This window comes from Dama dama, chromosome 3, assembly GCF_033118175.1.
Source record: "Dama dama isolate Ldn47 chromosome 3, ASM3311817v1, whole genome shotgun sequence".
NCBI lineage: Eukaryota > Metazoa > Chordata > Mammalia > Artiodactyla > Cervidae > Dama > Dama dama.
The window spans coordinates 56,302,465-56,329,882 of NC_083683.1; the positions used below are offsets into that span (position 1 = coordinate 56,302,465).

The following is a 27,418-nucleotide window of genomic DNA, read 5'->3' on the forward strand; positions in this document are numbered from 1 at the left end:
GCCGTTAGTTTTCAAATAAATGAATTTGGGGCTTGTTTCCTAATGAGGCAGTATTCCATTGGATAATAGATTTTCATTGTTCCTTTTTCTCAAACCATTAGAAAGAAAAGCAAGATTATATCACATAACAGAAGAGCTAGAATCAGCCATGATCTATTCCTATTCATTCCAGAAGAGCAGCAGCAGAATAGCCAGTGTAAAAGTCACAAAACCAAGCTTCCTGAAGGCTCTGCCACAGACAGGGAAAAGAATGGATGAAGGGGAGAGAAGAGGCAGAATATTACAATATATGACTAAGAGATAAACATAAATGAACCACAGGGAAGGAAAGAATTCACTGGAAAAGGCAATTAATCAATAGAGACAGTATGTGAACCCATGTGGAGAAAATTAATTTATATGTCTCAGTGAAACGTGTACTATTCTTAAAACAGAGAGAAAAAGGTGTGCAAAATAAATTTCTTCCTTTTTTGGCACAAGCTTTTTTTCCTAAAAAATACATTTTTAATGTGTAAATTGTATTTTAAAAAACACTAAATATGGAAAAGATGTTGTAATTAAAGAAAATGGCATCTTAAAACAATTACCTGCTTATACTCAGTACCACAGATATGATTTGCTCTAGATTCAAACGTAAAATCTAAAACACTTGCTTTTGTATTTTTAGTTGCCACTTTCTTTGACCATTCCATTATGAATCAGCAAATTTACAGTGAAGATATGTCAATGTGGGTAGGAAAAAATGAATTTCAAGAGAGCCAGTACAAAACAAATAAATGTATAGCCAAGGAAAGGCAAAATGAAAAATACATTCAGTTTGTTGGCAGTAGGTGACTCAGAGAAGTTTAAATTCCATTTTCCGGGGGTGGTCCTAAGATAGAGGAATAGGATGGGGAGACCACTTTCTCCCCCACAAATTCATCAAAAGATCATTTGAACGCTGAGCAAATTCCACAAAACAACTTCTGAATGCTGGCATCAGACACCAGGCACCCAGAGAGGCAGCCCATTCTCTTCGAAAGGAGGTAGGACAAAATATAAAAGATAAAAAGAGAGCCAAAGAGTTAGGGATGGAGACCCGTCCAGGGGAGGGAGTCGTGAAGGAGGAGAAGTTTCCAAACACCAGGAAACCCTCTCACTGGCGTGTCTGTGTAGAGTTTTGGACTCTCAGAGGGAAACATAACCACGAGGAAAAAAAAAACAATCCACAGATTACTTGCCTAACTGCAACCCCCAGCGGAGAAATAGCCCAGATGCTCACGTACACCAGCAGTGAGCCGGGGCTGAACAGGGAGGCACGGGCTTCCCCTCTCCCCCCCCCGACCCACCCCCACCAGCTGGAGGCAGAGAGGCAGGCAAGTGACAGCCAGAGCTGGAAGGTGAGGGGCAATCTCGGCCCCAGAGAGCATCCTCCACCAAACTGTGAGCAGGCTCCCAGTTGCTAACCAAGCCTTCCTGGGATCCTGGACAGTTGACATCCACCAGGAGGGCTGCAGTCAGAGATCAGTTCCCCAGAAGAGACACACGGCACCCAGGAAACCAAGGGACTGGGACCAGGGAGATGACAAGACGCACCACCCACCTGGGGAGAGTGTGCTCGCCAGGCACCTGGTCACCGGAGCTGCTTGGACCTGGGAAGGGCACAAAACGCAGGTCTAACAGAGTCTGTGCCTTTGTGGAGTACCCGAGAACCTGATCAGCTAAGACCTGGGAAGTGCATGAAACCCTGAACCTGCTTTGGACAGTTCCCCTGCAGAGCAACCTGGAGCCTGAGCAGCGTAGACCAGGAAAGCACACACGCCAGTGTGGCCTAGACACTGAGAGCACTCCCTACACACACCAGTGATACTCGTTTGCAGTATTCCTCCCTCCCCACAGCACAACTGAACAAATGAGCCTAAATAAGTGACCACCTTCCCCGCCTTGTGTCAGGGCGGGAATTAGACACTGAAGAGACTTGCAAACAGAGGAAGCCAAAATAAACAAAGAAGAGAGAACCACTTTGGAAGTGACAGGTGCAACAGATTAAAACCCTGTCGTTAGCACAGACTACATTGGAAGGGGCCTATAGACCTTGAGAAAAAGTATAAGCTGGAACAAGGAAGTATCTGAAACTGAACTGACCCCACACTGCCCTCAACAGCTCCAGAGAAATTCCTAGATATATTTTACTATTATCATTTTCTTTTTTTTCTTTTAGTTTTTAAGTTCTTTACTACTCCTTTAATTTTCATTTTTATAACCTACTATTACCTTGCCAAAGACTCTATTTTTAAAGCAAATTTCATATATTATTTATAATTTTTGTGATTTTGTTTTATTAATATTGTATTTTTGAGAAGTCTAACCTCTACTCTAGATTTTTAATCTTTGCTTTTTGGTATTTGTTATCAATTTCATACCTTTAAGAATCCAATCTTCAGTATCTATTTTTACTTAGGAGTGTGATTACTGGCTTGATTGCTCTCTCCCCCTTTTGACTCTCCTTTTTATCCCCCAGGTCACCTCTAACTCCTCTCCCCGCTTCTCTACTCTACCCAACTCTGTGAATCTCTTTGGGTGTTCTGGGCTGTGGAGAACACAGGGAACTGATTACTGGCTAGATCTGTCTCTCTCCTTTTGACTCTCCCTATTCTCCTCCTGGTCACCTCTATCTCCTTCCTACCTCTTCCCTTTTCTATGTAACTCCATGAACCTCTCTGAGTTTTCCAGACTGTGGAGAGCACATAGGGAATTGATTACTGGCTAGATTGCTCTCTCCCCTTATGATTCCCCCTCTTCTCCTCCTGGTCACCTCTATCTCCCTCCTCCCTCTTCTCTTCTCCATGTAACTCTGTGAATCTCTCTGGGTGTCCCTCACTGTGGAGAATCTTTTCACCATTACCTTACATGTTTTATCATCAATGTGGTATGGATGGAGAAGACTTGAGGTTACTATAAGAATAAGATGGAAAGCCAGAGTCAGGAGGCTTAAATTCAAAACTAGAGAACATCAGAAAACTCCTGAACCCAGGGAACATTAATCAACAAGAGCTCATCCAAAAGCCTTCATACCTACACTGAAATCAAGCTCCACCCAAGAGCCAACAAGTTTCAGAGCAAGATAAACCAAGCTAATTCTCCAGCAACACAGGAACATAACCCTAAGCATTAACATACAAGTGGCCAAAAGTCACACCAAACCCACAGACACCTCAAAACTCACTACTGGACACTTCACTGCACTCCAGAGAGAAGTGATCCAGCTCCACCCATCAGAACACGGACACAAGCTTCCCTAACCAGGAAACCTTGACAAGCCACTCATCCAACACCACCCACAGGGAGGAACCTCCACAATAAAGAGGAACCACAAGCTTCCAGCATACAGAAAAGCCACCCCAAACACAGCAATCTAAACAAAATGAAAAGGCAGAGAAATATTCAGCAGGTAAAGGAACATGATAAATGCCCACCAAACCAAACAAAAGAGGAGGAGATAGGGAGTCTAACTGAAAAAGAATTTAGAATAATGATAGTAAAAATGATCCAAAATCTTGAAAACAAAATGGAGTTACAGTCAAATAGTCTGGAGACAAGGATTGAGAAGATGCAAGAAATGTTTAACAAGGAACTAGAAGCAATAAAAAAGAGTGAATCAATAGTGAATAATGCAATAACTGAGATCAAAAACACTCTGGAGGGAACCAACAGTAGAATAACTGAGGCAGAAGATAGGATAAGTGAAGTGGAAGATAGAATGGTGGAAATAAATGGAGCAGAGAGGATAAAGGAAAAAAGAATTAAAAGAAATGAGGATAACCTCAGAGACCTCTGGGACAATGTGAAATATACCAACATTCAAATCATAGGAGTCCCAGAAGAAGAAGACAAAAAGAAAGGCCATGAGAAAATACTTGAGGAGATAATAGTTGATAACTTCCCTAAAATGGGGAAGGAAATAGCCACCCAAGTTCAAGAAACCCATAGACTCTCAGACAGGATAAACCCAAGGCAAAACACCCCAAGACACTTATTAATCAAATTAACGAAGATCAAAGACAAAGAACAAGTATTAAAAGCAGCAAGGGAAAAACAACAAATAACACACAAGTGGATTCCCATAAGAATAACAGCTGATCATTCAACAGAAACTCCTCAGGCCAGAAGGGAATGGCAGGACATACTTAAAGGGATGAAAGAGAAAAACCTACAAGCCAGATTACTGTATCAGCAAGGATCTCATTCAGATATGATGGAGAAATCAAAAGCTTTACAGACAAGCAAAAGCTGAGAGAATTCAGCACCACCAAACCAGCTCTTCAGCAAATGCTAAAGGATCTTCTCCAGACAGGAAACACAGAAAAGGTGTATAAACCCAAACCCAAAACAACAAAGTAAACAGCAACAGGATCATACTTATCAACAATTACTTTAAATGTAAATAGGCTGAAAGCCCCAACCAAAAGACAAAGACTGGCTGAATGGACGTAAAAACAAGACCCCTATATATGCTGTCTACAAGAGACCAACCTCAAAACAAGGGACACATACGACTGAAAGTGAAGGGCTGGAAAAAGACATTTCACACAAATAGAGACCAAAAGAAAGCAGGAGTAGCAACACTCATATCAGATAAAATAGACTTTGAAATAAAGGCTGTGAAAAGAGACAAAGAAGGACACTACATAATGATCAAAGGATTAATCCAAGAAGAAGATATAATAATTATAAATATATATGCAACCAACATAGGAGCACCACAATATGTAAGGCAAATGCTAACAAGTATGAAAGGGAAAATTAACAGTAACACAATAATAGTGGGAGACTTTAATACCCCACTCACACCTATGGATAGATCAACTAAACAGAAAATTAGCAAGTAAACACAAACTTTAAATGATACAATGGACCAGTTAGACCTGATTGATATCTATAGGGCATTTCACCCCAAAACAATCAACTTCACCTTTTCCTCAAGTACACATGGAACCTTCTCCAGGATCAATCACATCCTGGGCCATAAATATAGTCTTGGTAAACTCAGAAAAAATTGAAATCATTCCAAGCATCTTTTCTGATCACAATGCGATAAGATTAGATGCCAACTATAGGAAAAAAACTACTAAAACTACAAATATATGGAGGCTAAACAACACGCTTCTGAATAACCAACAAATCACAGAAGAAATCAAAAAAGAAACCAAAACATGCACAGAAATGAATGAAAACATAACAACCCAAAACCTATGGGATTCAGCAAAAGCAGTGCTAAGGGGAAGGTTCATAGCAATACAAGCTTACTTCAAGAAACAAGAGAAAAATCAAACAAATAACCTAACTCTACACCTAAAGCAACTAGAAAAAGAAGAAGAAATGAAGAACTCCAGGGTTAGTAGAAGGAAAGAAATCATAAAAAATAGGGCAGAAATAAATGAAAAAGAAACAAAGGAGACCACAGCAAAAATCAACAAAGCTAAAAGCTGGTTCTTTGAGAAGATAAATAAAATAGACAAACCATTAGCCAAACTCATTAAGAAAAAATGGGAGAAGAATCAAATCAACAAAATTAGAAATGAAAATGGAGAAACTGCAACAAACAATACAGAAATACAAAGGCTCATAAGAGACTGCTATCAGCAACTATATGCAAATAAAATGGACAACTTGGAAGAAATGGACAAATTCTTAGAAAACTATTACTTTCCAAAACTGAACCAGGAAGAAATAGAATATCATAACAGGCACATCACAAGCATGGAAATCAAAACTGCAATCAGAAATCTTCCAACAAACAAAAGCCCAGGACCAGTCAGCTTCACAGCTGAATTCTACCAAAAATTTAGAGAAGAGCTAACACCTATCCTACTCAAACTCTTCAAGAAAATTGCAGAGGAAGGTAAACTTCCAAACTCATTCTATGAGGCCACCATCACCCTAATACCAAAACCAGACAAAGATGCCACAAAAAAAGAAAACTACAGGCCAATATCACTGATGAACATAGATGAAAAAATCCTTAACAAAATTCTAGCAAACAGAATCCAACAACATATTAAAAAGATCTTACAGCATGACCAAGTGGGCTTTATCCCAGGGATTCAAGGATTCTTTAATATCTGCAAATCAATCAATGTGATACACCACATTGTATCATGGATGTTGAATTTTGTTAAAGGCTTTCTCTGCAAATATTGAAAGATAAAAACCATATGATTATCTCAATAGATGCAAAGAAAGCCTTTGACAAAATTCAACATCCATTTATGATAAAAACCCTCCAGAAAGCAGGCATAGAAGGAACATACCTCAACATAATAAAAGCCATATATGATAAACCCACAGCAAACATTATCCTCAATAGTGAAAAATTGAAAGCATTCCCCTAAAGCAAAGAACAAGACAAGGGTGCCCACTCTCACCACTACTATTCAACATGGTTTTGGAAGCTTTAGCCACAGCAATCAGAGAACAAAAAGGAATAAAAGGAATCCAGATTGGAAAAGAAGAAGTAAAACTCTCACTGTTTGCAGATGACATGATCCTCTACATAGAAAACCCCAGAGACTCCACCAGAAAATTACTAGAGCTAATCAATGAATATAGTAAAGTTGCAGGATATAAAATTAACACACAGAAATCCCTTGTATTCTTATACACTAACAATGAGAAAACAGAAAGAGAAATTAAGGAAACAATTCCATTCACCATTGCAATGAAAAGAATAAAATACTTTGGAATAAATCTACCTAAAGAAACAAAAGACCTATATATAGAAAATTGTAAAACACTAATGAAAGAAATCAAAGATGACACAAATAGATGGAGAAATATACCATGTTCATGGATTGGAAGAATCAATACTGTGAAAATGAGTGTATGACCCAAAGCAATCTATAGATTCAATGCAATCCCTATCAAGCTACCAACGGTATTTTTCACAGAACTAAAACAAATAATTTCACAATTTGTATGGAAATACAAAAAACCCTGAAAAGCCAAAGCAATCTTGAGAAAGAAGAATGGAACTGGAGGAATCAACCTTCCTGACCTCAGACTATCCTACAAGGCTACAGTCATCAGGAGAGTATGGTACTGGCACAAAGACAGAAATATAGATCAATGGAACAAAATAGAAAGCCCAGAGATAAATCCACGAACCTATGGACACCTTATCTTTGACAAAAGAGGCAAGAATATACAACGGAGAAAAAACAATCTCTTTAACAAGTGGTGCTGGGAAAACTGGTCAACCACTTGTAAAAGAATGAAACTAGAACATTTTCTAACACCATACGCAAAAATAAACTCAAAATGGATTAAAGATCTAAATGTAAGACCAGAAATTATAAAACTCCTAGAGGAAAACATAGGCAAAACACTCTCTGACAAAAATCACAACAGGATCCTCTATGACCCACCTCCCAGAGTAATGGAAATAAAAGCAACAGTAAACAAATGGGACCTAATTAAATGTAAAAGCTTTTGCACAATGAAGGAAACTATAAGCAAGGTGAAAAGACAGCCTTCAGAATGGGAGAAAATAATAGCAAGTGAAGCAACTGACAAAGAATTCATCTCAAAAATATACAAGCAGCTCCTGTAGCTCAATTCCAGAAAAATAAATGACCCAATCAAAAAATTGGCCAAAGAACTAAACAGACATTTCTCCAAAGAAGACATATAGATGGCTAACAAACACATGAAAAGATGCTCAACATCACTCATTATCAGAGAAACGCAAATCAAAACCACAATGAGGTACCATCTCACGGTGGTCAGAATGGCTGCTATCAGAAAGTCTACAAACAATAAATCCTGGAGAGGATGCAGAGAAAAGGGAACCCTCTTACACTGTTGGTGGGAATGCAAACTAGTACAGCCACTATGGAGAACAGTGTGGAGATTCCTTAAAAAACTGGAAATAGAACTGCCATACGACCCAGCAATCCCACTGCTGGGCATGCACACTGAGGAAACCAAAATTGAAAGAGACGTGTACCCCAGTGTTCATCGCAGCACTGTTTACAATAGCCAGGACATGGAAGCAACCTAGATGTCCAATGGCAGACAAATGGATAAGAAAGTTGTGGTACATATACACAATGGAATATTACTCGGGTATTAAAAAGAATGCATTTGAATCAGTTCTAATGAGGTGGATGAAACTGGAGTCTATTATACAGAGTGAAGTCAGAAAGAAAAACACCAACACAGTATATTAATGCATATATATGGAATTTAGAAAGATGGTAACAATGACCCTATATGCGAGACAGCAAAAGAGACCCAGGTGTAAAGAACAGTCTTTTGGACTCTGTAGGAGAAGGCGAGTGTGGGATAATTTGAGAGAATAGCATTGAAACATGTGTATTATCAGACGTGAAGTAGATCGCCAGTCCAAGTTCAATGCATGAGACAGGGTGCTCAGGGTTGGGGCACTGGGATGACCCTGAGAGATGGGGTGTAGAGCGGGGGTGGGAGGGGGGTTCAGGATGGGGAACACATGTACACCTATAGCTGATTCATGTCAATGTATGGCAAAAACCACTATAATATTGTAAAGTAATTAGCCTACAATTAACATAAATTAATTTAAAAATAAATAAATTCCATTTTCCACTATTGTTCAGCCCCATATACTTTTAAGAGTTTAACTTTCCATGAATAAGATTTTATAACTTTACTAAGAAAGGGCTTTCTTTCACAAGAGTTTTTACTGAAGTCTCATATCTATAAGATTCCATGTTTGAAATCATATGTTTATTATATATAATATATTTACTATGTATATATGAGATACAAAGTTTTTAGTAATACTGTCAAGGTTTTAACCACATTTATTATATTACATTCAGAGAAGGCAATGGCACCCCACTCCAGTACTCTTGCCTAGAAAATCCCATGGACAGAGGAGCCTGGTAGGCTGCAGTCCATAGGGTCACAAAGAGTCGGACATGACTGAGCGACTTCACTCACTTTTCACTTTTATGCATTGGAGAAGGAAATGGCAACCCACTCCAGTGTTCTTGCCTGGAGAATCCCAGGGATGGGTTCACACAGAGTCGGACATGACTGAAGTGACTTAGCAGTAGCATCATATTACATTATCAGGTACTACTCTACATTTTTAACATTATTTAAGTGATCTAATCCTCACAACTTTACACATGTGAAGATGAAATTATTACCCATAAATGCATGTGTAAATCCTGTACAAGCCCAAATAGGTAATAAATGAAATACAAAATGCTCAAGTGTATAAAACAGAAGGAATTGAAATCTGAAGTAATAGACGCATTCACTGATGGCATACACAGCAAATTAATTTTTTGTACTTTTTTATTATAAAAGTGGCTAGATTTCAAAGCATCACCAAAATGCTAACCAAGAATCAAGAAATAAAGTTCTAACTCCTTCCTGTGGCTTTTCAGGCCTTTTAGCATCTGATTATGTCTCCAGTCTCATGCACTAATTCTTATCAAGCCCTTATTTCACCTCCATTAACCAGCATACAAGTAGATGCTCAGCTCTCTACATGTGCATTTCACACACACATGCATTCACACACTTACAAATATAGTTTACTGAGCTACTTTTATCCTCTTGATTTTTCTATGCTTTCTTGCTCCAGGATCTTTACACTTTAAGATGTCCACCCCTGGGTTACTGCCTGCACTTTTATTTCATCTCACATTTTTCTGCACACAAAGCTGTCCTCATCATTCAAGACTCTGCTGAGAGATCTTGCCTCACTCCCTGTTTGTTCTCATAACCCTAGGTACTTCTGCCAACATTTGCCTTATAATACTCTGTAATCACTTCTGTGCTTATCTGTATATTGTGCAGTACTATGGGAATACAAAAGGCAAGAAATATTTATATTTTTGCTACTATTTCTCCAGCACAAAGCCCAGAGCCAGCAACAGTACTAAATCAATAAACAAAAATTAATCAGATGAATAAACAAATGAATGGCTTTATCACCTACAGGTCTCCAAGAAAAACATTTTTGAAACACACTCAGAAAGAACATATATTGCAATTTTCAAGTTCAAGAAAGAAACCATGTATGCAGGCTACTTACAGGGAATTGCTAAGGAATGTAAACAGTGCAGTACATGAAGCACAATTTCCTCTTCATCTTCAAAATTTTTTAACGCACTTAGCAATATCATATAATCTTTATTTTCAACAAATTCAGTCAGTTGCTCCTCTGAAACTAAAAAATGAAAAACAAAACACTGAAAGAGCTGAAACGTGATTTAAAAGTTTAATTACTCAAAAATATAATATTCATGATAATTCATGATAAGACAGTATACACAACAGACATAAATTAAAGGCTATACTTCAGCAAATATCCCTTCCTAGGAATTTTATAATGGGAAAACAAGCTATTGAGGTAAAATAATTTTGTTTTGACCTATATCAGTTACTACTAGTTACTCCATGTTTTGAAATGTAGTGACTAGTTCTCAGAAAACCAAAATTATTTATAATTTCATTTGAAAGATTCTAGAGCAAACTAATCTATGACTAACAAAGATGGCTTATTGAAGTGAACATATCACAATACTTAAAAAGGAGTGGTTACTGGTACACTGTTCAAGGGCAGCTAAGCTAAATGCCATCAGTTCAAGAGGGATGAACTTCAGCAAATGACAAGTAATGAGACTTCAAAATACTCTATCGTAATGGTCTTGACTTCATCAGAGAACAACAAATGTCCTCATTAATTTTCATAATTAGTCTTTGGATCAAGCAGTGAGCTTCATTTAGAGTCATTTTATTGGGTGGGAACCTCAAAAACATGTATAAAAATCTGGTTTATCTGACCTGAAAATAACACTGACATAAATCAGAAAATGCAGCACTCTTCATGATCAACACTAATTTCTGTTGTTCAACTTTATACCAATAGTCCATGTAATATAATGTGAAATTGACTGGGTTCTTCTAATAAAGGTGGAGTATCACCAAATCTTCTCATTTTATGGAACAGTTTCCAGATCATAGTTTTAAATTTTGAAAATTAACTTTACAGGTGTCACTAAGTCCTGGGGAAACTGATACTCTTCAAAACTTCAGAAGTGTTTCTACTCTACATTTACAATCACAATATTGTTAGCGTTGATCTTTCTATCACAGTGAGATCTCCTTTTCAACATTCTTTGGTGCCTCTTCACAGGTCTTGGATCCCACAATGCTGGTGAGAGTTATGTTAACCCTTCTTTCCTGAATAAGGATGTGCCCTTAAACTGCAGCACAGAAGATTACAAGCTCTCAAGACAATAATTCCTCAAACTCAATTCTGCCCAATTCTTATCAAAAGCTTAGTTGCCAGATGTAACATTTAGAGAAGATAGCCTGAGAGACATGCACCTCCTCCATTCCTCTCCTCCACCAAGCCCCTTCACCAGAGAGCTGAGGCCCAGGCCCAACCTGTGCCCTTTGATAGTCTCTTTCACTGAAATGACACTTTGTGTTCCTTACAGAATATGTGCATTTTATCACCTCATCCAGGGAGACTCAAGGAGGATTTTCTCCAAGTCTCCCATGATTGCTTCTTCTGATTAATGGGTTTACTTTTATTTCAAGTAACTTTGTAATCAATGATATTTCTGCCTCTTTTCTTTGCCTGATAGAAAGCAAAGGGCCAAATTTCTGGTCCATCTCTCTGCAAAGATACGGGATCTAAAGTAAGCAATAAATTTAACCTAGCATCATATTTTCCCCTCACCCATTTCCTCATTCATTTTTTTCCCTCTAATGTATTATAAATATCTATAAACTACTTAAATTCTTTTTGGAATAAGGCAGGAAATTAAACAGTATAAGGTGATCTACTCCATTCCTGGAGCTGCCAGAAACTGGAATAGGTAAACTGGTATGGACATAGGGCCCACTGAGGTTCTTATTCTAAACCCCTACCATTGTTGGTTCTCAATGACACAAAAGGTGCTCTCAAAAAACTTAGTCAACTGGACTGTAATGGAGATAACTAGCTGTGTGCCCTCAGGCAGGTTACTCATTTCACTTCTCTGATCCATTTCATCATCAAGTCAGTGGAAGAACCAAAGGTTTCCACTAACTATAAAATTACATGGTTATCTCTGTCATCAATCTCAGTGTTATGTGATAAAGTACATATTAGTCTTAGTCCTAAGGGACACTTCGTAAACTTTCTGTTCTTTATCCAGAGCCTTGAGCAATTTCTAAAATCTCTGGTGATGACTCAACATCATAAACCCAAATTTAAGTTGTGCTTGACTCCATTGTTTCACTTTTTTCTTTTTTAACTCCTATACATCCAGTTTACAAAGTGAACCTATGCCTTGTTAAGCAATGGAAGAAAGTTTACTACAATTGCATAATTTATAATCCATGAATGGAATTTACTCTGTAAAAAACAAGCAATGTTTCTGAATTAACTCCATTACCTACCCTTGACTGACAATTCAAACTTTAGTAAATAGTACAGTTTTCAATATCTTCTTATCATGATACTTAATCCTACTTTTCCTACTATAAACCCTTTTTTCTTATATAAATATCAAAATAAAGAGTTTGACATTTTTAAATACCTCTCTCAAACAGCACATGTAAAACTTTACATCCAAGTTTCTGGACTTCATCACTGGCTGAAAATGTGCGCATGGCATCGAAGATTAACAAGAAAATATCATTTTCTTCATCCAATATCAGCAAAGTGATTTTACCTATTTTGAAGAGAACAATAAGCTCCAAGTAAATAGCTGCTTTAACATTTAATGTCTCAATTTTTACATGAGGGCTATGATGATTAGTGAACTTCTCTTTTTGATGAACCACGTAGTTGCCCCAGCTGTTAGCCCTATCAAGCTCTATGGCCTTTCTAAATGAGATAAATCCCCAGTACACTTTCCTATAACTTGTGATTCCCAATCAATGACCATTACCAAGACCTCTTGCCCCAAACTCCTGAAATATTTCTGCCTCTTAGACAACATCATCTGAATGCTCCATGGCCACCCCAAACCTCACCTACTCCAACTGCCTCTCTTCATCAATGACACCACCTTGGATCCAATAGTTACCAGAGAAACTTAAGTCATCTTCCTTCTTTCATTCTCCCTCTCTCTTCTCATTCTCTGCCCAACCAAAGAATCAACTCATACTAAGTCCTTCAAGTCTAACCTCTAAATATTCAAAAATTCCTTTTGAACTAGGCCCCTCCATTTCTATTTTGTTCTGGACCCCATCACCTCTCACCTAGAATGCAAACACAATTGCTTAACTGCTCTGCTTGGTGCAAACTCCTACGTAACTAGTTGACCCCCTGCACTATATTTCTAAAACACAAATGTGATCTATAATTCCCTTTGAAGTCTCCTAAGACATTCTCATACTCCTCAGTCTAACAAACGAGACTCTTCACAGATTACATGTATCTCACCAGCCTCACGTCCCTCCCTGAACTACTGACTCCAAACACGCTAAGCTCTCTGCTCATCACAAACACATTTCCTTTGATATAAATTTTTGCATTCACACTAGCTGAGTGGAATGCCTGTGCCCTTTTCTACCCCAAATATAATGCTACCTTAATTCAAGGTATAACATAAACAGCACCTATTCGGTCAATAAAAACTGTAGGAGGGGTAGTCATAGCATACACGTATACAGCACATAACACGTCAGACATAGGTTGAAGTATTGACAGTTCACTCAAACGTGTGTAAACCACCACAGCCCCACGAGATAAGTGCAATCCTCACATCAGAGATGAGAAAACAGCCACAGAAGTGACCCAGTAACTCTGCCCAAAGTAGAACAAACAAGAGTCAGAGCTGGATTAAAATTTAGACAGGTCATGGACATGCCCTTAAATCCCACAAATAAGCCTAGCTTCTCTCTGTGTTCCTATGGTGGTTTTCTTCCTATCTCTGTTATAGTACTTTTCTCATTAAACTGAAATTATCTCTTTAAACGCTTTTTATCTTTTTGTTGGGCTGTTCAATTCTGTAGCCACTAATCACATGAGGCTACTTAAACTCAAATTTAAATTAAGTAAAATTAAATAAAATTAAAATTTAGCTCCTCACATTCCCCATGTTCAACCACCAAATATGGCTACAAGCCATGAATTTAAACCTGTACAGTATTTCCTTCATTGCAAAAAGTTATATTAGACAATGGTGCTGGACTGTGAACTTCTTCATTGCAGGAACTCTGCCTCAGCTGTCTGAGAGTTCGCTAGTAGCCAGCGTAGCAGTAAGTGCCCAATAACTATCACATCAGTTAACAAATAAGCCAAACAAACAGTGGTTCATAAATTAGCCTCTAATAAAGTATCTGAAATGAACTCTAAAACACATTACAAACTTCCCTAAAAACTCAAAATTCTCAATGTTATATAGAAGAAATTAACTAGTTTTTTGCAAAACATATCAAATTTCCTAATGTCTGCATGCTGCTAATCTCAATATATTCATATTGGGAGATTTTTCAAATTCATAAACCACCTGTCCACCGCCAAATGGAGAATAAATCTTCACACACTCTCAAAAAAGACTCAAAAAAAGGATGAGTTTAAAATAAATCATGATTAAGACTAGTTTGGAGGAATAAAGGACAAACCACTCCACTATTCTTGCCTAGAGAATCCCATAGACATAGGTGCCTCGTGGGCTACAGTCCATGGGGTCATAAGAGTCAGTTACGACTTAGCAACTAAACCGTCAAGATTAGTTAGCACATTCTACTACATATTTTAATAAAAGGCTCTGGTGAAGTGGTGAGGACCCTCAGGCCTTTCCTAACCCTCTTCTTTCATTCTCTGATCTTCTCCCTCTGTCTTCCTTTCTCTTTCTCCTAATGGCCCTTCATCACTTGGCAGGGATTATGAAAGCATTTAAAATCTTACCACCCACACATCCAGCTCCTCTCATGCCCTCCTCCTAGACCTCTGCAATGCTGCACATGCTGTTCTCTTGATCTAAAGTACCCTTCACACGTTGAAGGAAAGCCTCCCTATCCTTTCTGATTAGCTTCCCTGTAAGCAGTCTTTCTTCTTAGAATCTCACATCATAGCAAGTGTCCAGCACGGCAATGATCACAACGATTGCACCACAGCAACAGTCTTTGTTTCCAGGTCCATTATCCTTCAAGCAGAAGTTTACTCGGGAAAGAACCTGACACGTGAAATAAGAACCTGTTTCTACTGCTTTTTGCTGAGGCAATCTCTCTGGTTTCAGGGTTCACTCAAGGGATGTTTTGAGGATTACGCTTGTAAAAGCATATGAAGTATTTTACATGTTAAACCTAGCATTTAGCAAGCACAAAAGAAGAAAGGCTATATATTTTTATTATGACATATTACTATTATGTCATACTCTAGAACATGTTTTATAGAAAACACATTAGAGATATCATGGAGAACAAATACTCGTGACAGGACATGTATGGCTAACAAACTAATGGGAATATGAGATGTGGGACCAGATCGGAGAAGCAAAGCTGAGGACATAAATTAAATTTGGGAATAATATACAAGGTGATGTTTAAGGCCAATACATTGGGTGGTATTTTTGAGAGAAAAAGTTTAGAGAAAAGAGATAAGGAGAGAAAAGGAAAATGGATACACAGAATTTTGGAAATCATCAATATTGAGGTTGTGATATTATATTTTTAAAAAATTAAAATACATTTAGTAAGTGGTTTAAATTATTTTTTAACTTGTGTCAACATTAAAAATACGTGTGTATATACTACCTGAAGTTAGGAGAAGATCTAAGGCCTTCAATCCAACTGTTGTCAGGTTGACACTGGCATTATGAACTGTTAGCATTTTAAGAATCAATCTGTAATTAAAAACAAAAATCAAGATCATCCTAGATGTTTACTCTTTTAGATATTGTCTTTTACTCATCTACATTTTTATTTATCTCATTGCACTTCATTCCCTATATTGAAGCTAGTGTCTCTTTTCCCCATAAACCTGATCCAGGCTTATAATGATTAACAGGGAATTATTATGAGTCTCAACAGAAAAGCTATAACTTTTTCCTCAAAATATTTAAATTCAATTATTAACTACTTCACTCAATTCTATATTCAAAATAATACTGAGTTAAATGTTCTAAGGGACTAGTCATTTTATATGTGATACAAACTTGTGAATTTTATGTGACATATTTATATATTAAATTATAGAGATGTAATTAAAATGTTAGCTTGCATACAAAAATTAAAAATCATTTGAGTATTTAAATTATTGATTTTTTTTACTATTTTTAAAAGAGAAATTGATATTACAGAAAGTGAACCTAGTATATCAATAGTATTCAGTTAGTTCAAATACATTCAATTTGAGCCCCTGAGTTATTAATTTTAAAATATACAGTCTGTAGTCTATTCCTACTCAGGGCTGATTAATTTTAAAATATACAATCTATAGTTTATTCCTACCCAATGCTGCATGGCTTTCTGTTGTTAGAAAATAGAGCTTCCATGGCTTCACTTAGATTCAAGAAACTCGGCACATGGTCTCCAGCGATGAGGTAAGGAATTGAGAGGCTCTCTCCTTCAACTCTGTGAATTCTCCTACCTACGCTGCCCCTACCTCTTCTTGAATCATTCCCACTATTCCTGACTTCATTACCACACAAGAGATTTCTCCTTTAGTACTGTAAGCCTTTGAAGGGGGAAAGTCCATGAATATAAGGAGATATGTTTTATAATAACTATTGGCTGGAAATGATCTAATATACTCCACTATAGAGAAGAGTAGAGAAGAGTGTGTCTACATTGTTCACACTACTTCTGACCTAAAGGAGGGATGTAATAAATACCTAATGAACAGAAGATGAATAAATGATGAGTGAGCAAATAAATGAATGAAAAGAAACTTCCTGTAGAAACATTCACATAAGTTAACTGGAACATTCGGTTTGTACCAAAATATGAGTAAATAAGTTTTCCAAGTCTCCCTAAAGTTACAGATTACAAAGCTTTGGGGATTTGGGAAATTCTCATCCAAACCAAGGAACACATAACATTACAACTATTAATTGCAGGCATATTTTGCCTAATTCTTCATTAAATGCTGTATTCTTTATTACTGACATAGAATTTCAGGGATTAGTTTGGAGATGAGAATATCTATTAATTGTAAAAGTCTCTTTGCAAAGCATACTCTTTAATGCTAGAAACTGAAAAACAGCAACTCATATTTATCAAAGATGGAAAAATATACAAGCATAGGTATACTCGCCTATGAACAAACAGCTCTTATTTGTCTAAATTTGCAGCCACGGTTAAAGCTAATAGAGATGTAAATTTTAGTTTTTCATTAATTATGTTTTCCACAGAAATGCATCTTTGGAAATCATAGTATTCACTTTTCTGAGGTAAAGAAAAGTCACATTAAGTATAAAGAACACCTAAACTTGATGACAGAAGATATTTTATTAAATGTCAAGAAACAAAAAAGTTATCCAAAAGTTATCCAAAGTTATCCAAAAAGGACTTTCCTGGAAACACAAAAAAAATTTTCTTAACTAATTATGGCTAAAGAAGTAGTCTCATTTAAGAAGTCATTATGTTGAAAACTGCAATAACATAGCTAGTAAATAGCTACCAAGATTTGGCTGCAGATGTGCTGAAAGATAATTTCCTCCTTTTTCTTCATTTTGAAAGCTGCAGTTTAGGCTCATTAAATATATACATATGAATATACATAAATGTGCTTTTTAAAGACAGTAAAGCATAAATTTCTAAATTACTATTTAGAGAACTTTTTAGTTTCCATATTTTTGTTTTGAAGACGTAGCGGTCTGTGTCCTGTGTGTGTGGGTGCTAAGTCGCTTCAGTCATGTCCTACTTGGTGCAACCCCACGGACTGTAGCGACCAGGCTCCTCTGTCCATGGGATTCTCCGGGCAAGGACACTGGAGTGGGTTGCTGTGCCCTCCTCCAGGGGATCTTCCCAACCCAAGGATTGAACCCACGTCTCTTACGTCTCCTGCATTGGTGGTAGGGAACTTTACCACTAGCATCACCTGGGAGGCCAGTGGTTTGTGTCAATTCTACTATTAAAAAGTAAAAAAAAAAAAAAAAAATGTGTCCATTTGAATTCATAAGCATTCATCTACAATTTAATCAATTGTATAACTACTATTATTAAAATAATAACAACACCTAACATTACCTCAAATGTTAGTCTTCTCAGCTCTCTATAAATGTAAATTATTGATTCAAGGAGAACTATATGTATTTTAAAGGATTTTTATCAGTTTGGCTTGAATTGCAAATAAAATGTATCAAGAGAAGGGCTGTCATACAGATATTTAGTGCAATATATTTTTACATACTTACTGGTGAACCCCAAGGACTTCCCAATCATGTCCAATATCATGGGGTCCCATTAAGCTTTGCATTGTATGTGGACAGATTTCTATTAATTTGCATAAAAGTGACCAACCCACCTAAAAATAAGAAAGGCAAATATTCACATTTTAAAACAAACACACATATATGGAACATATTTAGTCAAAGAATCTCTTCATTCTTAATAGACTAGGTGACTATTATTTTAAAATAGTTATTTTAAAACAAAATTATACTCAAAATGCTTACTCAAAATTATACTAAAAAGAAGTATGACAAAATTATACTCAAAAAGCAAGTCATATAATTAGAAAACATCTTTCTCCAAAAATCTCCTGAAAGGGCATACAAAAAGTAACATTTCTAAATGATGAAGGAAACAGATTGCCTATTGTCTAAATAAAAAGCAATAAAATAAAACTTAAAAAATAGTTTTAGAGGACATACCAAGACTATGACATACAGGAAAGGCTAGTCTCAGGGCTTTGTACTTTTTAAGGCACATCCACCTCACATAATTTATTTTAAATATTTGGGACTTTAATTAAAAGAAAAAATGAAGTAGTTTGGAATGGAAGATTAGGAAAAGCCAGAAATTTTGACAGCCAAGTATAAATTATCAGGAAAGACTGCTCCCCAGATAATAAAGCTAAGACAAACGGCAAGAGAAGTAGCACTGTCTGATGACTGCAACATCTTTCACACATAAAAGAAAAAGGCACCATGAGATGGAGAGTAGGTAGAACTTCTCATTGGACTCCTCTAGACTTCTTCAGTGTACCTAAATATGAGTTGATGAGGTCAAGTTGATGAAGTCCTTAAAGTCTTTCACATTTCCAAATGAACTATGATTTTACTGATGCATTTTAAATATACCTTCATTCAGTTCACTTTTACAAGTGATGCCAGATTGAATAAGTTGCTCTTTACTTCTAAAAAATACATTTTTAAATATTAATGGTATTTTAATTCCAAACGAGATTAACTCACTCTTCCTGCCATATATTCCTCTCCAAATTCAAGGACTTTTCAATTCTTCCTACTATGTTACAAAACTACACTCGATATGGTCAGAAAAAGAAGATGCATAGATATTCAGTTCTACAGATTAATGGAGAAGTGCCTAACCATGATGTGTGATAAATACCAATATCATATGAAGTTTGAAAGCTGGATTCACTGTCAGGAAAAGTTGCTCAGGGAAGAATATAATACGGAAAAAGTGTGATTTGAGTCAGATTTCAAAAGAACTATAAATTTGGTTACTTAAAACAGTGAAATGGAAACTTCTAAAACTGATGAGCTGTGAGGAAGAGAAGTAAGATGCTAAATAGAGAGGAGGCTGCCAGAGAGGGGCCCATTGCTAAATGAGACTGAATGTGTGAGTTGGAGCTGAGTAGCACAGAGTTGAATGACCAGGGGAGAAATTTCTATGTGTCTGAATAATAATGGCACACATTTCCTAATTGTTTACAGGAATAAAGAAGGGGTATTTATATGATAAAAGTGATTATACAAGAGTTCTTTACAAATACCATTTTGAGATCTTTTCTGGATTAAGCATGAATTGCTTTACTCTGTCACTACTTCCTCTTACACAATTTCAAATTCCTTGAAAAGGAAGCAATTTTTGACAGCTATTTTTACTTATATGTGAGTAGACATCCTCCTCCACGTAAGTTGAACAGATATTGACAATCCAGATGCCATAGAAACTGGCTATTTCTGTGCTTTTATAAAATATATCAAGATTTTTTCATCTAAGTATTTCAAAAATAACATTTGGAACAGTTTCTGGTGGGAAATAAATCATAAATCACACAGGAAGCTATACTCATCTCTGTACCTGCATGGCTGACTCAAGAAGAAAACCTGTTTTGCTTTGGTTGGTGAAATAGCAGCATCAGTAAAATTGCTTTGCAAAAAGACTGAAGCAACTGAGCTTCTATGATTAAATAGAATCGCTGGCTGCAAAGTGGAGGTAACAACTGATCCACTAATGTATTCAATTAAAAGCTTATCTTTCAAAAAGAGAAACCTCCCATCTTGGACAGTTGTAATACAATTGGTAGTTTCACTTCATTATAATTATTCTGTAAACTCAAGTTATCTAATTAATGCACAATGGGAAACATCTAGGGTTTAAAGAAAATTTTAGTCACTTACATGTATTTCACTCACATCAAAGATTGAAACTGTGTGAATAAAGTAATGTAAAACTGAAGAACACAGAGAAATGTTCAGGTGACTTGCAGGAAAGAGATTTATAAGACAAATAGCCTAACTACCAACTGTCTAAAGACTGTGATTTATTAAGGAGAACTAATAAAGCATGAAAAGACATTGAAAATAAAAATTCAGAGTCAGGAATGTCATGTTAAATTCTGAAAACAAACCTTGATGTTTATTTTTGAAGGGTAATTTAATTCCCTAAATTCATCAAGTGCTTTTTGGACTTTCAGCTGATTCAATGTATAAAGCTTTAAAGTATACCTATATTAATTTCACCAGTAATATGCATAAATTTGAAGAAGAAAATATTTTCTTTTAAGTAGAGTATTAAAATAACCTTTTGATAAGATCAATGATAACTTAAATCAATAATGTCAGTAGGCATAGCATGGCCACAGTATTTGTACCAAACCACTGTACTTTTTACTTATACAAAAAAACATGTGAATTCAGCACCTACTATATTATGAAAAAAGACTTTGAAGGTGTGTGAAACTTGAGTCCTGACTCTGTCACTAGCTCTGTGATACTAAATGAGCTACTTACTCTGAGAAAAAAATATTCAGTGAGATTTCTGAGAGGGAAGTAAGATTTCAGCAAGAATCAAATAATATATACACACACATAATGCCCTTTGCAGGTTAATATACTGCGCTACAACTAGTAATTCTATTGCATTAAATCACCAAATCAAAAGACAATTCCTTATTTTCTTACTTTGTCTTTGGTCCCTATTGGGCAAGGATATTGAATGACATTCATAACTACCCCAAACATGTCTGGGATCTGGCAGTTTCTAAAATGAAGAAGAATTAGGAGGTGGGTATGCTGCAGACTCCCCTGGATTCTCAAGTCTAGCACTACCTCCTCTGCAGACCAAGCCCACCCAGGGCCCAGTTGTTCAGAGTTGTACCTGGCAGAGGAGACTCTACCAAGAACAGAATCCAAGGAATGGAGTCTGACAAACAAGGCAATTTTGAACACCAAAGCAGAGGCAAGTAAGAAGGATGATGTGGGTAGAGAGCAGCAAGCACAAAAGGCCAGTGCTGGAGAGTGAATCATGTTTCATAGGCAAAATTTCAGACACTGGGTGTTAAAAGAATAGTGTCTTTATCATGCCTCCATTTTTTTCTTGATCTTATTTGCTAACAGCCTGAAAATCAATAGGCAGATGGGATATACTTCAGTTGAAGAAAAATAAAAGCAACCATTTATCACACACACACATATATATATATATCTTCATATAAAAGAAGCTAGGTATATGGTTTACCCAAGCTAGACATAGCTGGACACAGAGATAAGCATAACATAGACTGATACAGACAGAGATTCAGATAATTCTTACATCTGTCTAGCCTTTCAAGTAGATATTAAGAAATACTGCACCTCGATAGAGTTCAAAGTTCAATTCTCTTTCCCTTTAGAATCTAACGTGCAAATGAAAAAACTAATGTCAGTTCCCCAAATCTCAAAATCTACAAAGGAAGTTATCCTTAAGCAGTAATTTTGTTTTGACGGTGTATCAGACTTAATTTTCATCTTAAGGCTCCTTTTCAAATATATCTGAGATATTTAACAAATTTCTGGGTTTCCTATGATACAGGTTCTAAAAGTTTCACTTTTACATTCATTTTATATGAAAATAGTTGAGAAGTACAGATTTAAACTTACAAGGGCATCCTAAAACATTACTCTCTTTAGACAATACAAGGTGTACTACAACTAAAGAAGGTTAGAAACCTGTCTTCAAGTTTAAAAAAGAAAACCTTAAACCTATGAGAGTTTGCCAGTAACTTCAATTCACTAATTTAATTATTAATTATATTACTGTTCATTATTCCTCTTTCCCAAACTATTCACAGTGGTGTCATCTCTAGAACATGCTGTACATTGGGAAGAATCTTAGAATAATTTCATTTAAACACTTAGGAACACATCTAGCCAATGAAAGAAACCAAACCTCAACCCATTATTATTCCCCTGCCATCACCATCCATATTCTGTCAATTCTATAGTTACTTTTTAATGATAATTAAGGAGCACAGAATAGGCCCTCTTACACCGTTAACATCTGATAATGATTTAACAATGCTTCCATCTTAAAACCACAGACAGTGGTTTGTCAGCACAAATCTCAGAAATAACCCAGAAATCTGGGTACAAAGTATCATTAGAAAAACGCCTACTTCCAAAGAAGGAGAAATGGGCGAAATGAAAGCAACTCTTTTACCTGCTGCACACTAGCGACTCTCATATACGAGTCCAAGACGATCAACAGAGGCACGTGGACATTTTTGTCTTGAAATAACTTGGAGGCTGGAAAAGAAAGGGGGTAAGGAAAAGGCGCAAAGTCACGACTCATGGCACCCCCTTTTAAGTCTGAAAAGGAGGGAGAACGCAGAAGAAGTGAGCGCAAGACCTTCCTAGAATTGTCAGCTCTTTTCTGCCCAAAGGAGTGGACAGCTTTCGACTCAAGAGTGCAGGTCTGTGCGGCCACAAAGTTGGGAGGAGAAAGTTTGTTTAAAAGGCCGGGGAAAGCGTTGAGGGGAGAGGGGGGTGCGGGCGGTAAGGAAGAGTTTCCCGACAAAAGATTACCGTAATCGGCGTAAGTAAACACCAGCATATCCTCCAGGATTTGAACCAGCGTCTCTATCTGTTTTCCTTCCTGGACATTGTTCAGCCTAACTATCAACTTCTTCAGAGATTCCTCGTCCTCCTCGCACCCCTGGCTGCTGCCACTGGCCATGACCGACCCTGCTCCAAGCCGGCCGCCCCTCCCGCACTAAGGCCGGCGGCTCCGGGAAGGAGGAGACGAGCCCAGCTCACCGGCCGTGGCCAGCGCTCCCAGCCAGCCGCATCAGCACCCACGCCCGCCTGTTTATGCGAAGGCGGCGGCTCCCGCCCTCTCTCGGAGCCCTCCTCCTCAGCGTCCTCCTCCCCCACGCAAGGCCAACACCCCGAGGCCTGCAGGGGCGCAGGCCGAGGTCCGGCCCAGCGCAGAACCTTGCCGGGTGCGCAGGGCTCAACGAGAGCGGCCGGGGGTGCTGGGGCCGCGCCCGTGGCCCCCGCGCGGCCCAGACGAGACCCTGGGCGGGCGCAGCCTCCCGGGACCGGATCCCGCCCGCCCGGGCGCTGGGGCCGGAGTCGCGCAGGAAGAAACCGACTCAGCGGACTCCGCCGAAAGCCCAGGCCCCGGGCCCTGCAGAGGCCGGGGAGGCGTGCGGTCCTCACCCCGGGCCACCCCCTGACCCGCCAGCCTGGTCTCCTGCAGCCCGCGGAAGCTCTGGGAACTAGGAAGAAGAAAAAAGCCGCCGCAGATCTCCAGGTCCAAGAATAGAAATCGGGGCCTTGGGAAAAGAGAACGCCGCCCAGTTGGCCCCTTGTAGGAAAACGTTCTCTTTGGAGTTCCCCCTATTGGGAGATGAAGAATCTCCCCCCCAAGGATGGACATAGTTAAGCAACCAAAATGTGCTTTTCTATGGTTGCTACCACTCGTTTGTAGGAAAGGAAATAAAAACATTGTTCCTGTTAACTGGGGGTCTGTTGGCCAAAAGGCCACGAAAATTAGCTTTTGAAAATTTGAGTTTGCACTCGGTAAGATTCTGAAAATTGGGGCACACCAAAAAGTAATGCAATTAAACCTAAAGAGAAACAAAGACGGGGTAAATGATATGAACAGGTGACAGATACAAACCTAAACATTGTTCTGTTGATAGTCAAAATTACTAAAGTGTTTGAAAAAAAATAATTATAGTAATGTGTTTTTCAAGAAGAGAAACCTGAGCAAGAAAAAAGAAAGACAAGGCTGGACAGAAATGCCCTATTGCCTTCAGATCTGTCCTGGAATAGGGGTGAGGTCATTCACAAAGAAGAAGATTGAACTGGAAGTTAGTACATCACAATTTAAATCCTTTTATTTCACTTCTGTTACCCAGTTCTGACGACAATTTTGAAATGGGTAAGACATCTACTTACCCTTCTTTTACTGGTGAGGAAACGGAGACTTAGAGTCCAGTCGCTAAGGGAAGCATTGTTGGTGTCAGAGGATTAGGAAATTGAGTCAGGACTTAAATGCAGGTAGATCTCTTAACCTCAAACTGAAGGTTCTTTACACTCTACCACTTTAATCAAGTCATGGCGTTGCTAATTGCATCAAATTACCAAAACAAATTCCAGCTGGATTAAAAAGTTAATGAAAGTAACTAAAAATAAAATATAAATTAGCAGTTATTTAATCTTGGTATGAGGAAACAAAAACTAAGAAAGGAACTACAGATTGATATTCGTGACTCCATAAAAATTCAAGTTTTCTGCAAAGAAAACAACATAAAACTAAAAAATGGCAAACTGAACAAAAACTATTATAATACATATGACAAAAACAATTAGACTTAATCTTTTAAAAGTTATTACAAATTAGTGGGGGGGAAATGACGCTCTGCAGGTACCCCAGAAGAAAAATGGACTAAAGTTTTGAGCCAGAAATTCACTGTGAATGGGCAATAAATATAAGAAAAGTAGAAAAAGAAAAGTATATTCATAATTATACAAAAATTGTAATACATGTTCATAAAATGTAATTTTCTGTGTATATGAGTGTACAATAATAAAAATGAGAGAACTGGGAATACATTTCAAAAATATTTTTAAAACCTTTATGAGGAAATTATTAAACTATATTAAAAGGCATTATTAACAAGGTATAAATAAGTGAATAGGCCATATCAATTAATGGGAAGATTAACTACCAAAAAGATGCCAATTACCCCACAGAGTAATAAAAAAACAGTGCAAGACTAACGAAAATCTAAGCAAGATAGCAAGATTTTTTTTTTTTTTTTTTTTTTTCAGTGAAACGGACAGGCCTAGAACAGGAGAGACACTTCTGAAAAAAGACAAAGCAAAATTGCCCAATTAGACATTGACTCAGGCAGTCTAACAGCCTTTATCAGTTTCCCAGAGAGGAAAAATCGCCTGACAGTGTCTTCCTGTGAATTAGAAAAATGTGTGCACCTCCTTCCACGCAGACACAGTTCTGCATGAGGGTGCACAGAGGCAGGATTTGGACTTCAGACTCCACTCATCCTGTCACCCTGGTGTCCTAATACAAGGTATATGAAGCTATGTGTTGACTGTCATTATGTTGTAAGAGCTAATCTGTTCAAAAAGCCAATGAAAGAGTATCTGGAACCCAGAAACATACCCTTACATATATAGAAATTATATGAGAGATGTTGCAGTGTGTAACAGTGGAAAGAGAATAGATTATTTGATAAATGAATCTGAGACTATTGGTTGTAGAAAAAAATATTAAAACCTTTACCTCAGATACCATATTAAAAAATAAATTCCATTGAGCAATTTTATATGAAAAACATAACTTATGAAAGTTTTGAGGGGGAAATGACATTTTATGACATTAAGATACTGAAAGGTAAGACATAACCATAATAGTTCATAAAGGAAAAGATTAAATAACACAGGGAGCCCAGTCCAGGGCTCTGTGACAACCTAGAGAGGTAGGATGAGGGGTGGGGGTGGAAGGGGGACTCAGGAGGGAGCGCACATATGTATACTTATGGCTGATTCATGTTGTTGAGTGGCAGAAACAATACAACATTGTAAACAATTATCCTCCAATTTAAAATAGAAAATAAATAAAGGAAAAGACGGTTACATTCAAACACATTAAAATTTTAAAATGTATACAAAGACCCAACCAACCAAGTTAAAAGATGACCCCAAGCTGGAAGTTTTTTGCAACACGTATAACCAAGAAAATGTTAATAAGAATATGTAAAAAGCTATCATAAAGTGTTAAGAAAAAGATAGCCTAGTATATATATGCGTAAAAGACATAAAAGGCATTTACAGAAGAGAAAATGCTATTTAAATCTATCAAAGATGCTCAGCCCCACTAAAAACAGAAGCACAAATCAAAGTCATAATGAGATATGATTTCACACCCCTCAGATTAACCAAAAATGTAAAGTTTGATAATGCCAATGATTGCCTAGAATATGGAGAAACTGTAAGAACTGTAGGGGCTTCCCAGATGGCTCAGTGGGTAAAGAATCCTCCTGCAATGCAGGAGATGCAAGAGACTTGGGTTCAAGCCCTGGATTGGGAAGACCCCCCAGGAGGAAGGGTATGGCAATCCACTCCAGTATTCTTGTCTGGAGAATCCATGGACAGAGGAGCCTGGCCTGGCAGGCTACAGTCCATGGGATGGCAAAGAGTCGGACACAGATGAAGCTACTTATCATGGACATAAGAACTATAGAATACTTATACAATACCTGTGAGACTGTAAATCAAAAAAATCACTTTGGAAATCTATATGGAAGTATCTATAAAGTTGACAATGTAAGCATCTTATGACCCAGCACTTTCTTTCTATGGATATTCTTTGGAGACACTCTCACATATGCATAGGAAATGTGTATTAAAATGTTCAGTTTGGCATTTGTTGCTTATAATGAAAATGAAAACCACTTGAATATCCATCAACACTTACATTTCATATATTTATGTAATAGACTTACATAAATCTGTGAAAATTACTGAACAAGAGCTTCATGAATGCATGCATGCTAAGTTGCTTCAGTTGTATCCAATTCTTCATGACACTATGGACTGTAAGCCCTCCAGGCTGCTCTGTCCATGGGATTCTCCAGGCAAGAATACTGGAGTGGGTAGCCATGCCCTTCTCCAGATCTTCCTGACCCAGGGATCAAACCTGCATCTCTTTTTTCCCCTGCGTTGGCAGGCAAGTTCTTCACCACTAGTGCCACATGGGAAGCCCAAATCAGCATGACTAAACAGCAAAA

The 27,418-nt window shown here is 37.5% G+C and overlaps 1 protein-coding gene across 4 annotated transcripts in view; it reads right to left on the reverse strand.

Annotated features, from left to right (window-relative positions):
• The window catches only part of LRRK2 (leucine rich repeat kinase 2), a 193,534-nt gene extending 170,072 nt beyond the window's left edge, over positions 1–23,462 (reverse strand). For all 4 annotated transcript variants that reach the window (XM_061129857.1, XM_061129863.1, XM_061129850.1 and 1 more), the window contains exons 1-6: positions 23,184–23,462; positions 22,819–22,904; positions 18,342–18,451; positions 15,739–15,827; positions 12,570–12,704; positions 10,070–10,204 (exon numbers count right to left, since the gene is read on the reverse strand). In XM_061129857.1, the coding sequence (XP_060985840.1) occupies positions 10,070–10,204; positions 12,570–12,704; positions 15,739–15,827; positions 18,342–18,451; positions 22,819–22,904; positions 23,184–23,334 (706 nt within the window). In that variant the 5' untranslated portion in view covers positions 23,335–23,462. The remainder of the gene's footprint in view (positions 1–10,069; positions 10,205–12,569; positions 12,705–15,738; positions 15,828–18,341; positions 18,452–22,818; positions 22,905–23,183) is intronic.
• Between the last annotated feature and the right edge of the window lie 3,956 nt (positions 23,463–27,418).